At 53.7% G+C, this 12,445-nt stretch overlaps 1 protein-coding gene across 1 annotated transcript in view; it reads right to left on the bottom strand.

The window, feature by feature from the left end:
• Positions 1-5,243: 5,243 nt before the first annotated feature.
• The window catches only part of ANGPT4 (angiopoietin 4), a 41,712-nt gene continuing 34,510 nt past the window's right edge, over positions 5,244-12,445 (bottom strand). The window contains exons 8-9 of the mRNA XM_080814014.1: positions 8,120-8,250; positions 5,244-7,296 (exon numbers count right to left, since the gene is read on the bottom strand). Of these exons, the coding sequence (XP_080670140.1) occupies positions 7,136-7,296; positions 8,120-8,250 (292 nt within the window). The 3' untranslated portion in view covers positions 5,244-7,135. The remainder of the gene's footprint in view (positions 7,297-8,119; positions 8,251-12,445) is intronic.

Here is a 12,445-nt window from a genome sequence, read left to right on the forward strand (position 1 = left end):
AACAGGGACAATTACGTGCTAAGCTGTGAGGACTAAATGAAGTATTGCATTTTTTCAATTTGAAATGGTATCCTCCCTGTCCGGTGGATGCTGTGTCTGAGGAATTTTGGACAGGAAGAGAAAACAATAGCTTGCCTCTTATTAGTGTTTAATTCAGTAACTTTTCTTGCTTTATTGAAGTAAAATTGACATGTGATAAACTGCCCGTATTTAAAGTGAATCATTTGAGACATTTTAACATATGTGTGCACCTGTGAAGCCACGCCCACGGTCAAATAATGAGCCTGTGCATCACCCATAAATGCTTCCACAAGAGTAACTTAGAGGAAAGTGTTGTCTCAGAGCAGGGGCTCTGGAAGCTCTCATTTGTCTGAGTTTTTTCCTTTTTAAGATTTATTTATTGGGGTGCCTGGGTGGCTCAGTCATTAAGTGTCTGCCTTTGGCTCAGGTCATGATCCCAGGGCCTTTGCATGTGCTGTCACCTCTGCCTGGAACCCTTTTTTTCCTCTTCACCTAACTCTTCTACATCCTATAAGGATGCCTCCCCCAGCTAGTTGCTGGCTTTGCTCCAATAGTACCATATAGTTCCCCTCTCACATTCATTGTACTTTAGGTGGTTTGGTTAATTCGTATTGAATTTCTGTCTCTTTCTACCCACCCCAGACTACAAGCACATGAGGACAAGTGTCGGTCTGTCTTGTTCATGGCCATGTCCCCAGTGCCTAGCACAGCTGCTGGCACATAGTAGCAAATACTGAATGAGGGAAGGGACCATCTTATTTGAATCTCATGACAAACCCATGAAGCAAGCAGAGCTGGGCTGCTCACTCCCTTTTTACAGATGAGGAGAGTGTGGTCCAGAGAGAGAAAGTGTTGGTCCAGTCTTCTTATTTGTCGACACAGCCAGACCTGGGCAGCTGTGGTCCTGATGCCTCTCCCAGACACCAATGGGCCGGTGGAGGTGGAGGGAAGAGACCTCGGCCAGCCAGGAGGTTTCCAGTCTCCCCAGATTAAAGCGGCCTGTCCCTGTCCCTCCCCTTCCCGGGCCACAGGGGGGCAGGTCAACCAGGTCAACAAGGAAGAAAGGTAAGTCCTACTCGGAAAAGATTTGGGGACAGCGAGCCTGTGGCCATGTGTTCTGAAGCCGGGGCAGGGAAATCAGGAAGTCAGAAGCAGGAAGGAAGGTCCTGTCCCTGCCCTGGGGGTGGGGGTGGGGTGGACATCAAGCAGGGACAGCAGGACTTTATTTTCCTGTGTGAGCTTCAAGCACTGGCAGCTTGGCAACTGCTTATGCATTTATTTATTTTCCTTGAACCCTGGTCACCGGGAACATGAGACCCAGGTGAAGCAACCTCTATAGCCGGGGATTTGGGTCTGGACCCACCTCAGTAAATTCTTCCTGTGTGACTTTGGCAAAGTGACTTCACCTCTCTGGATCTCAGTTTCCCCATTGGGAAAGGGGAGAGATGATAATAGTACCTATCCCATAAGGTCATTAAGGGGCTTCCATGTAGAGTCTAAGGGAAGCCCTTCATGGGGTGGCTGGCACAGAGAAATAATTGGAGACAATTTGCAGAGCGCTTACTATGTACAGGCTCTCTGCTGGGTGCCTGGCAATTTACTAAGCCCTCACGGGGGTTTTGGAGGCTCTTAAGTTATCCTTGTAAGGAGCAGAAGTGGACTTGGGCCCAGCTCTTGGCAGAACCAGAGGGGTGAATCGATAACACTGTGTTACCTACAGACAGTAGCCACCGCATGCCAGGCCCAGAATTCTGTGCCACAGGGACGTTGAAGTCCAGTGGAAATGGACCATCCTCCAGGACAACTGATGGCCGCCTGGCATCTAGAAGGAATTCTTCAGGCCCAAAGCCTCTGAATTCCAGTGTAAGAACAGAGCAGAGATGGAGCTGGAGAAAGACTTGAGCTGGGGGGTGAAGAGCCCTGATTGCAGGCTGAACACTGGGCACTCGGGAGCCGCTGAAGGTTTCAGGCGGGGTAAGTGACATGACTGTAGGCCAGGAGGGAGCAAACCTGGAGAGGGAGCCCTATAGGGAGACTGCTGGGACTCATCCAAAGATGAGTCTGGAGTAAAGAGGGTAAGTGCTGGAGGGGAAGCTGTGCTGGATGGCTTGTTTCCCTTCCTGCCGGGTAAGAAATGGCAACTTTGGCTGCAGCTGCCCTGGCTGGAGAGAGAAGCTCAGGTTGAGGATGGCAGAGCTGCCCACCAGCCATAGACTGCTTAGCTCCAGACTTTACAGAGAAGAAAAATACTTAACCTGCTGGGTTTTGGTGTCCTCTTGCTACAGCAGCTTAGCTTAGACCCTAAGTCACTGTGCAAGTATAGGGAAGGCACTGTATTTCTCTGAGCCTCTGTTTCCACATCTATAAAATGGGGTAATACTAGAACCCATTAGGATTCAGAGATGGTGCATGTAAACTAGCACAGAGGAGGCAGACAGTGCCCCATGTTCCCACCCAAGCCCCACTGTTGACCACGTGGAGGAGGCACTCCCAACCTCCCATTCAGTGCAAGGGTAAGTCCGTTACTTTCTTTTCCTCCTTCTGACTCCCCCACTGGCACCCAGCGCAGGGCAGTGCACACAATAAGGCCTTTGACTCAGTTTTATACAATAACAGGATCTGGATGACTTTCAGAAAGAGGTGCTCCTTCTCCTGTATTTTACAGAGAAATTGAGGTTTATTGAGGGGCAGGAATTTGCTTCCAGTCCTCTGAGGACTCAGGCAGAGTGGTGACCAGATTCAGTCCCTGGCAGGTGTTGGAATGCGGAGTGATCTCCGATGTAGGTGCTGGGCAGGCACACTGTCCCACCCCTTCCCCCTTGCTCACTGTGGCTGCAGTCACACTGGCCCCCTTGTAGTTCCCCGTGATCACCTCAGGGCCTTTGCACCTGCTGTTCCTCCTAGTGAACCCACCCTTCCCTGGCTTCCTCACTATATAGTCCTCCAGTTAGGTACTACCTCTTCAGAGAGGACTTCCCCTGATCACCTGAATTTGGACCTTCTGTAATCGGTCTCTACTTCCTGTTTGTTCTCTTTATTTGCAATATATTGTCAATTTAGTTTTACAAATTAAAAAAAAAATTGGATTGGGCCAGCCTCTCTCTCTAGGCTGTTAAGTTCTGTGAGTACAGGACTGTCTTGTTGGCTCTGTCCCCATCACTTAGCTTGGCCTTGACCCAGACAGATCCTCAGCATATGTGAACGAATGCATGCATGCATGAATGACTGCACGAGAGAATGTTCAAGGTCTGGATGTCCACCATCACCTGGAATCCACATGATTTCCCTGTGAACCAGCCCCCAGGCTCCCCAGTGTGCAGACAGGGAAAGGGAGGCTCTGAGTGTCCTCATGGGGTAGGGCAGGAATGTGTCGGGTGTTAAAGGTCATTGGACTTCCCTGACCTCAGGACACATGGGAACCTCTGTTGTGCAACCTCACGTTCATCTAACACAGGAAAGTAACACATTTATGCTGGGTGCGGCCTGGACCAGCCTCCATTCTCCGAAGCGCTGCCCCTTCGGAAAATGCTGCTGCTGCTGTTGCCAAGGCAATGCTGTTAGTTTTCGGAAGCATCTTTAAATGGAAGCTGTGAAGGCTCCCACGGACATCAAGGTGGAGGGAAATCTTGAAAATGGACTCAAATCCCCCCAGCCAGCACGACAGACCATCCTGACGCTGGCTGTTCCCTTACTCCTTGAAAAAGGCCACCTTTGACCTTGGCCACGGCTCTGGAGTGTGCACAGTGACTCTCTCCCTCAGTGCGGAAGCTGCTTTTGCTGGGGACATGCAGAGACCTTAGGAACAATGTGATCGAGTGCCAGTGGTAAAGGCAGACTGGTCTTGGAGAGCTTTCCAGAAATTTCCTTCAGTCCTTGAGATAAGGAGAGGGGACCCTACTCCAGAACTTTTGTGGTTGGTGCCAAGATGTCCAAGAGAGGCCTGGACAAGCGAGGCAGCTCATAGATACAAGTGCACTGGAGGTGGTGATTGGCTGTGCCACCCTGGCTGAAAGCCTTTCCCTCTCTGAGCTCTAATTTCTTCATCACTACAATGGGGAGACTCCTGGGCTGCTGCAGGGAGAGGTGAAAAGGATTCTGCATAGGAATCTGCAGAGTCACGTATCCCAGAAGCCAGGTCCCACGTGTAGGGGCCCAGAGGAGATCCAGCCAGGGCCAAGGCCACACCAGCTATGCCCCCACAGGGACGTTGTGCTGCCCGGAGTCCTTCCACTGTCCGCAGCCGCTGTGGGTCAGCGTCACTGTCAGGGGCTTACAGAGGTCAGGAGCTGCTCTGTCCTAATTGCATGGATGGGAAACATAGGCTCAGGAGGGAGAGGGGCTCTGTTTCAGGGACACAGCCAGGACAGCGAACCAGGGTCTGACATCCCTAGACAGGCCACAGCTGTGTCCTTGATAGTTTGGGGCAACCCTGGGATGAGCTGAAGCTTGGGGTGAGGAGGATGGGAGAGGGTGCAGAGATGGAGAGAAGGGAAATGGGAGGCAGAGAGATGGAAGGAGGAAGAGTGATTGTCAGCCTGGAAATAGTGCCTGCAAACTGCTAGTCCATGTGACTTGGGTGGGATTGATCCCAGCCCTGTTCCAGGCATGATCAGGTGGCCCAGGTCTGGTCAATCAGATGCCCAGTGATAAATGCAGAGATGGGCACAGGAGGACCAATCCCAGCTGGAGAATATCATGCCCTTGCCAGAATCACTGGGACAGGGGAACTCTCTGCCTTAGGGATGCTCACCTGGGAGGATGTGAGCCTAGGGCTACTGGAGCCACCTGTCAGGAGAAAACCTGATTGAGAGTAAAGTCAACATGGTGGATGCAGGGCTGAGAGGTGAAGACAGGTATGAGTTGAGCCCCTGGATCTAACCGTGCCTGAACCCACCCCTAGACTTCCTGGTATGTGAGTCAGTCCGTTCCTTAGGACCAGTTCCTTTCTGTCTCCTGTGCTGGAGAGTCCTGGCATGGAGGAGGAAGGGAGGTAGGAAGGAAGGATGAATATTTAACAACAGGCATCTGAGGATAACCCAAATCAGCTTCTCAGCCTTTTGTAAAAAATGAGCACAGACCAGGATTTGGGACTCATCCCACCCAGAGGGGTCTGTCTCTGGGGCTCCCAGCTCTGCCTTCACCTCCTCTCCGGCACACACCTGGCCTGTACACTCCACAGTGCAAACATAAATGCCATGGATTCAAAAACAAATGCTCACCTTACTTGGGTTTGGAAGAAGGGGGTGAATTCACTTAGGGGTGAATTTCCTCACCCCACTTTCCTCTGTGGGAACTAAACTTTATTAGGCACCTGCTCGTGCTGAGCCCTGTTACAAAGCTGACATACACAGTTTCATTGCCTCCTGCCACGGCCCAGCCAGGAGGGAGCGTCATTTCCATTTCACAGACAAGGCAACTGAGGCCTTGAGAGGCTGAGCCACGGGCCTCAAGTCCAGGAGCTGGAGCAGGTCTGTCCAATTCCAGAGCCCCACCCACAGCACGACCGGGCACACAGTAGATGCTAAATAAAGGCCTGGCTAGCAAATGGTGTGTGAGGCCACGTGGGCCTTCTGGGCAGCACCCTGTCCCTCGGTACTTTCCCCCTCATGCCCGCAAGGCCACCATTGGCAACCACTTCTTTGTTTTTTTTCAAAGAGATCAGCATTAATCTGTGCTGGCTTTGCTTGGGGGACTGTCTGAGGTGGGACTCAAGGACAGGTGGGAAAAGGTGGCCCATTTCCATCACTCCAGCCTTATCCAGGAGAAAACCTCCCGAAGACAGAGGCGTACCCTAGTGGGAGAGCAGGCTTGTCTCAGCTGGTCTAGGTCTTGGCTGAAGATGGCAGGGCAGTGCTGGTCTCATCAGGCCCGAGGAGGGTGACCGTGATGGGGGTGGGTGGCAGAGTGGCTGTGGCCCCTCTCTGACCCTGTCCTCTGATGGAAGCTCATGGGGAGCCCCTGGTCTTCCAGACCCAGGCCAAGGCCGGCTCTGCCTCCCCACTCCCACCTCCCTCGAACCCCCAGCTGTAGCATCACTGTTGGATCAGGTGGGAGGAGAGGGCTAGTGTCCTGGCTTGGAGGCTGGAGGTTCTGGACGTTAAGACTGGCATCCTGCCCAAGGTAGAGTGGACAGTCCGTAACAGTTCCTGAACTTGAGCTGAGGTGAGCTAGGATCGCAGGGAGTGCTGAGAGGGTAGCCTCCAGGCAGAGATCTGGCTTCTTAGGGCCAGAAGGAACCTAGCAGGACCCCAGCCCAAAGCACAGACTGGAAACTTAGTTCTAGACCCTTCTTCAGGGGTGGCATGTGTCTTCTCTAAACCAAAGCTTCTTCCAGTTGTTTTTAGAGGCTGTTTGAGACCGTCACTGTGTCTCTTGTAGTTAGAAAGGGTGAGTGCAGATGGGGGTGGGGAGAAGGGGCTCCTTCTCATCACACTTGACCAATTTTTTCCAGGGGCATCTTAGATGTTCTGGGATAAAGAGGACCTGTTTTCAAATAAGGACACTTGGAGAAAGCTGCCCACTTTAAACAAAGGCATATGACCTCTCTAAAGTCTCTGACAAGTCCTGCAGCTAAGAATGCCTGTTCATATTGATTTAACCAGGTGTTTCCCTCCCTCACTTGACCATAGGTACTTTTCGAGGGGAGCCTGAGTTATTCTCTCCAGATCATATTCTAGGACATGCTGGGGGTAAAGAAATTCTTGTTAGATCTTCTGGAGCCCCCAAGAGACCAGGTCAGAGCTCCAGATGCTGGGGCCTAGGAGGGGTGGACTGTTAGTCATGTATTTCTTCGAACACCTAAAAGAATTCTGTTCTCAGCTCATTCAGTGTGTTGTGACCCTCAAGCTGGCAGGGACCCGTGTAGGAGATAGAAAGGAAGAGGACAGAGGGGCACTATAGAGGCACGATCTCCCCATGACCCACCATTTCACAACTGGAGGGGAACAGGGAGGCAGTGGACCCTCTGACTTTGGGCAAGGAGGGCTGGGCTCAGGGGACCCAGGGGACCCAGGACAATGCCCAGCACTCTGTCCCATGTTTGGAGTCCAGCTTTTCCAGGGGATGCCCAGTCCCGGCTCTTCCTCTGGGTCCAACCTCCAGGCGCGTCTGCTTCTCAGATGCCCACGGGGCGCAGCATCATGCGAGTGGCCCGCAGCGAGTAGCTAGGGCCCTGGAAGTAGTGCCAGCGGATGCCGTTGAGCTTGCGCACGTGGTGACGAGCTGGGTAGTAGATGCCATTGAGATTCGAGAGGCCGCAGGCGTCAAACCACCATCCTGGGAGAGGGAGAGGGATGTGCTTAGGGAGGCGGGGGCCAGTCAGTGGGCTGAGGGCAGTCCCCCACCCCAGGGACTCCTCAGGGCTGCTGCCTCCTCTGGGAAGCCAGCTCTCAGGGGATGGGGCCGAGTGTCAAGGGCATGGGGGCAGCAGGGAGACTCCCAGACCCTCTGCTCAGCCTGCAGCCACTGAAGGCAGCACCTCGATAGCCCCCAGCTTGTGACAGTGTCTCTTTGGGGCTCCCTCTGATGTCTCTGTCTCTCTCTTTGGTCTGTGTTTCCTTGCCTTTCCTGGTCTGTCTCTCACATACTGTGTCCATCTGTCTTTCTCTATCTCCCCCTCTGGACTTCTGTCCCCACAGAGCTCTCTGTGTCCACTGCTCCATGTCCCCTGCTGTTCCTCTCTCTGACCTCTGTCCTTCCCAAGGAACACCACTAGAATCAGGGTTGGTGGAGAGCTGCCCCTTGTTCCCCTGTCCAGGTCTCCCCATCCTGGTCCCGCTCAGTCTGGGAAGCAGATTCTTAGGCTTGTGGCTGGGACTGATCAGGCATCGCACCCCACCCTCAGTGTTCCCCTAGCTCAGTCTCAGAGGAAGATCAGTGGTGCCTGTGTCAGAATGAGGGGAAACCCCGAGGGAACCTCAAGGACTTGGAAGGGGAAGGGATGGAGGAGTGTGGCCAGGCCAGCATGCAGGTGGGTGAGACCCCACCTGCACACTTTTCCCGACAACACCTGGCCACCCGGGACCTGGATGGGGAGGTAATGGGGGTGTCCCGCCAGGTGAGCCTGGGGACACATGGGGCTTCGGCCCCCCACACCCACCTCCAGATAACATCTGGGCACACTTGCAGAGGCAGTTGTCATTGTCTGCATCACGGGTGCTGAAGTTGGTGCCCTGCAGGACCAGGCTGCTCTGGCGCCCTGCTGACCCGCTGTACCCGCTCAGAGAAAGCCTGGAGGCCACCCGGAGGTGGTGATGGGAGATGGGTCCAGAGTTAGGTCGGGACTGGTTAAAGAAGGTCTCCCCCCGCCCAAGAGGCTTTGCTGAGACTGGGGCTCCCCCTCCAGTTGTTCTGGGAGGGGAAGCCCCAGTCTAGGCTGCTTGGGTTGTCCGGGCCCCTGGATTGCCCTCCCTGCCTGCTGCCTCCCAGGGACAGAGCACCCGCTGTGTGCCAGGCCTCCCCCATCTCACTGACCCTGAGTCTTGGACAGGAGTGAAAAGGATCAAAATAATAATACTAATAATGAGAGCAATGCCCAACATTTTTTTGAACACCTTCTATGTGCTAGGCATTCTGTGGCTTAGCTCCTGCTCCTGGCATCCTCACAACACCCTCTTATTTCCATCTTACAGATGAAGAAACAGAGATCCCAAGAACCAAGGGAGACTGCCCTAGGCCTCGGAATGAAAGACAGTGAGAGCCAGGTCCCAGCCTAGGGTGGCCTGTCTGGGGAGCTGTGTGCATTTTGCTCCCCAGCTGACCACCCTGCGACCCCAGCCTGCCACCTCCAGGAAGCCTCCCCTGACCACACCAGCCCACATGGATCTGCAGCACCCCCAGTCCTGTGATTTGCACATCTGCAGCCAGCTGGGGGTTTCTCTTTCTCTGCCAGGCTATGAGACCCTGGTGGGCACAGCCAAGGCTGTGTGGCAATTACAACCATGAACTCTGGGGATAGAATGCCTGGATTCGAATTGAGCTCTGCCACTCGCCAGCAGTATGACCGTGGGCAGACTACGTCGCCTGTCAGCTTCAATTTCTCCTTCTGTGAAATGGTAACGACAGTCCTGTTACCCGTGACGACATCATTGCATTATTGTGATCCAAGGCCCCCCGGGGTTGAGGAGGGCAGAGCAGCACATTAGTGCTTGTTAGCCGTTGTCCCTGTGGTCCCGCCCAGGACACACAGCCACCACGGGCTCCTGCTCAGCCTGATGGGAGAGGGTACTGTGTTCTTGCAGCCCTGGGGGTTGAGGGTCCTAGGGGTGGAGAAAAATGGACACCAGATGCACCCAGAGCAGCTCGGGACAGCTCTGGTTCCCCCAGGGCAGGGCCTGGGAGATGCCGCTGGTGGGATCAAGAGGGAATGTGGGACCTGGGTGTGGGGACTAGCTCAGTCCCTGCGCCTCCCACCGTGGGCTCTGCCTGTCTGCAGTGAGGCAGTGGCATGGCCGTCAAGGGTCCAGGTGGCCCAACTGGGAAACCCTAACTGTGCCCTTAAACGTGCAGCCTGGGACTTATGGGATGGGTGTCTCAACCTCCCTGTAAAGGGGCCCATCTGGCCAGGAGCTCCCACGGGTGGGGATGGCAGGTTGGCCTGGCTTCTCTCCGTGGCCATTAGAGGCTCCCCTTGATGTTTCAGTGATGTCAGTTCAAGGTCAGTCTTGGAGCTCAGGCTGAGGTTTGGGGGTCACTTTCAGTCTGAGGTGCGTGGAATCATGGCTGGACAAAGCCAATGGTCTCACGAGATCATTCCAGCAGCACTGGCCTCCCTAAATGTCTCCAAGTCCTCAGCTTGGGCTCTGCCTCTCTTCCCCTCTCCTGTGGGAACTAGCATGGGGAATCTTGTGACCTCTGGAAAATTCTCAAGTCGGGGACCAGGAAGCCCCATGTGACCTATCGTTCAGAGGCACTTTGAACATGTTCACAGCTCAAGCCCAGGGACCTCAAACACACAAGTCTCTGGGTATTCCCAAGTTATTAGACACACAAGGTATGTTTCCACATGTCTGTGGATCTGTGGGTGGGGTCTGTGTGTCTACTGGTGTGAGCATTTGGGTACAGTTCTTCATGCCTGCACGTGTGTGTGTGTGTGTGTGTGTGTGTGTGTGTTTGAAGTTTATGCAGCAAGAGCTATGGTGGGTCCCGGTGTGTGCCCTGGAATCTGTCCCTATGTCTGATGGTGTGTGTGTCTGTTTATGTAGCTGTGCACTTGTAGCCCGGGCACTCTGTAGGCCCAGTGCCCCCTCCCATCACCCTCCACATGGGCATGTATGTCTCTGCACGCCCCTGGGTACCTCTGTGTGGGTCTCTGTGTGGATCCTGCCTTTGTAAGCAAATCTGGCTGTGTGGGCACCTCTGGGGGGCATACACCTGGTATCTGTGTGCGTGCCTGTCTGTGCCTCTTCTCCCTTGCTCTGTGGGCCACTTCCTCTTGCGGGCTAATGTGTGTGCTTCAGCCAGGCTCCAGAAGGCTCCCATTATTGTGTCTGATACCTAGAGGCGCCCCTCCTGCCCCTGACCCCCAGGCCCCAGGGCTGACTCAGCTTCCCTGCGGGGATGCTCCCCATCTCACCAACCAGCTGACTCTATGGTGGGGGCATGGAGGCTGGCCTCTGTTCTGTCACCGTCTCCTTGGCTCTTCTCTGGCAGTTTCCAGGTCTGTGTCTTCTAGGATCTCTACCCCCCCGCCCCCTGCCCCAGCTCCCAAGCTTTTCCTGAATGAGTGGGGATTCTTCCTTATGATCTTGATAGAGACTTGCTCAGGTTTGGGGTATCTGTCACCAGTTGGATGTAACTTATCCCCTCTGCCTGGGATGCCCTTCCTAGTCTCTCTTTGTCTGGAGGATACCTACCATTTATAGGCCTTACCTCCTCCAGGGAGTCCTTCCTGTTTGCATGAGCATCTCTGTGCCCCTGCACTATCCCCATAGGCAGCTACTGTCTTCCTGGGAGTGTGGGACTGCCTGTGGACCTGCTCACCCCCAGACACACAGGACACACTGGACTGTGAACCAGGCACTGGGGATAAGAACAGCAGTGAACTCACACAGAGCAGGCCTGCTGAGTGTGTTAAGGCTGCCTTGGGGACAGCAATTACAACATTATTTGCTGAGCACTTACTAAGTGCTGGGCACTGTGTTAATGCTCTATGGGCAGTATCTCATTTGAGCTTCATAACATGTTGAATGAAGCAGATGTATGCAGGGCACCCATTTTACAGATGAGAAGGTGGAGATAGTCCTTTAGGGTTGCTCAGGGAGGTTGCTAAGGTCACTCAGGGAGTCAGGACTTAAGCCTTGGCTTTGGTGGCTTAAAGGGGAGTCGGCAGGTTGTTGCGGTGACTCACTGGTCATCTTGAGGAGTAGAAGGGCATCCAGCTTTGCCCTGCCTAGCCCGAACCCAGGGCATGGTCCATTCAGCTCTGAAGCTTACAGTTTAAGGAGGACTACTATCAGGTTGGGGTGGGTCCTCATAAAGAGGATGTCAGGACAATGTAGCTGGAGGATCCAGGAGCATTTAAAAAGACCAGAGAAGGACAGGGCACTCATTGAAAAGCTCCTCAAGTTGGAATTAGACATAAAGTGTAGGAGGACAGAGAGCCTCTAGAGATTCCTTTGGAGGAAGTGACCTTCCTTTCAGTGGAGGGATTCCTGGGTTGCTGATGACTACGGCTGTGGAGGAGATTCTAGCATCATGGGAAGACCCAGATGACACAGTGAGGTCCTTTGCAGACCTGTGAGCGTGAGTCTATGATTTCAATCCTGTCCTGTTCAAAGATAACCTTGAGTTTCTCAGAGAGGCAATATCACATAGTGGAAACACCCCGAGTTTTGGTAACAGTGAGATCTGAGTTCAAGTCCAAGCTCTACCTAACTTGTAACTTTGGGCAGGGAACTTAAGCTCTGTGCCTGCTCCCACATCCCTAGAGCAGGTAGAGCAATGCTTACCTCAGAGTGTTGTAGGAAGACTAAATGGAATAATATGCTTTGGGAACATAGTAGGTGCTCAATAGATGCTCTTTTCTTTTCCTAAACAGAGCTAAGAACCAAGCCAAGGGAGGTGTGGGAGACCTTGCTGGTTTTACATTATACTTCTATTTAAGCCCATCCTGCAGTTAACAAGCAGAGGTACAGAGAAGCCAGAATGTTGACTTGCCCAAGTTCACAAAGTGAGATGAAACAGAGCCAGAATGAGCTCAGGTCCCCTGATTCCCTGCCCAGGGACCTTTCCACCTCACCCCACAGCATGGACAGCCTGGACTCCCTGCTCTGGGCCTCAGTAATACGGCTGACTCAGGGTGACTGACCTTAGAAGGCCCTTTCCTGCTCCTAGGCCGGCAACGTCAGCGACATGCTCTCCACCCCACCCAGTGGCTAGGACGTGCTGAGTGTTAACCAGCCGCCTCCAGAACCCGTGACGTGTG

The sequence above is a fragment of the Martes martes genome (assembly GCF_963455335.1).
Source record: "Martes martes genome assembly, chromosome: 9".
Classification (NCBI taxonomy): domain Eukaryota; kingdom Metazoa; phylum Chordata; class Mammalia; order Carnivora; family Mustelidae; genus Martes; species Martes martes.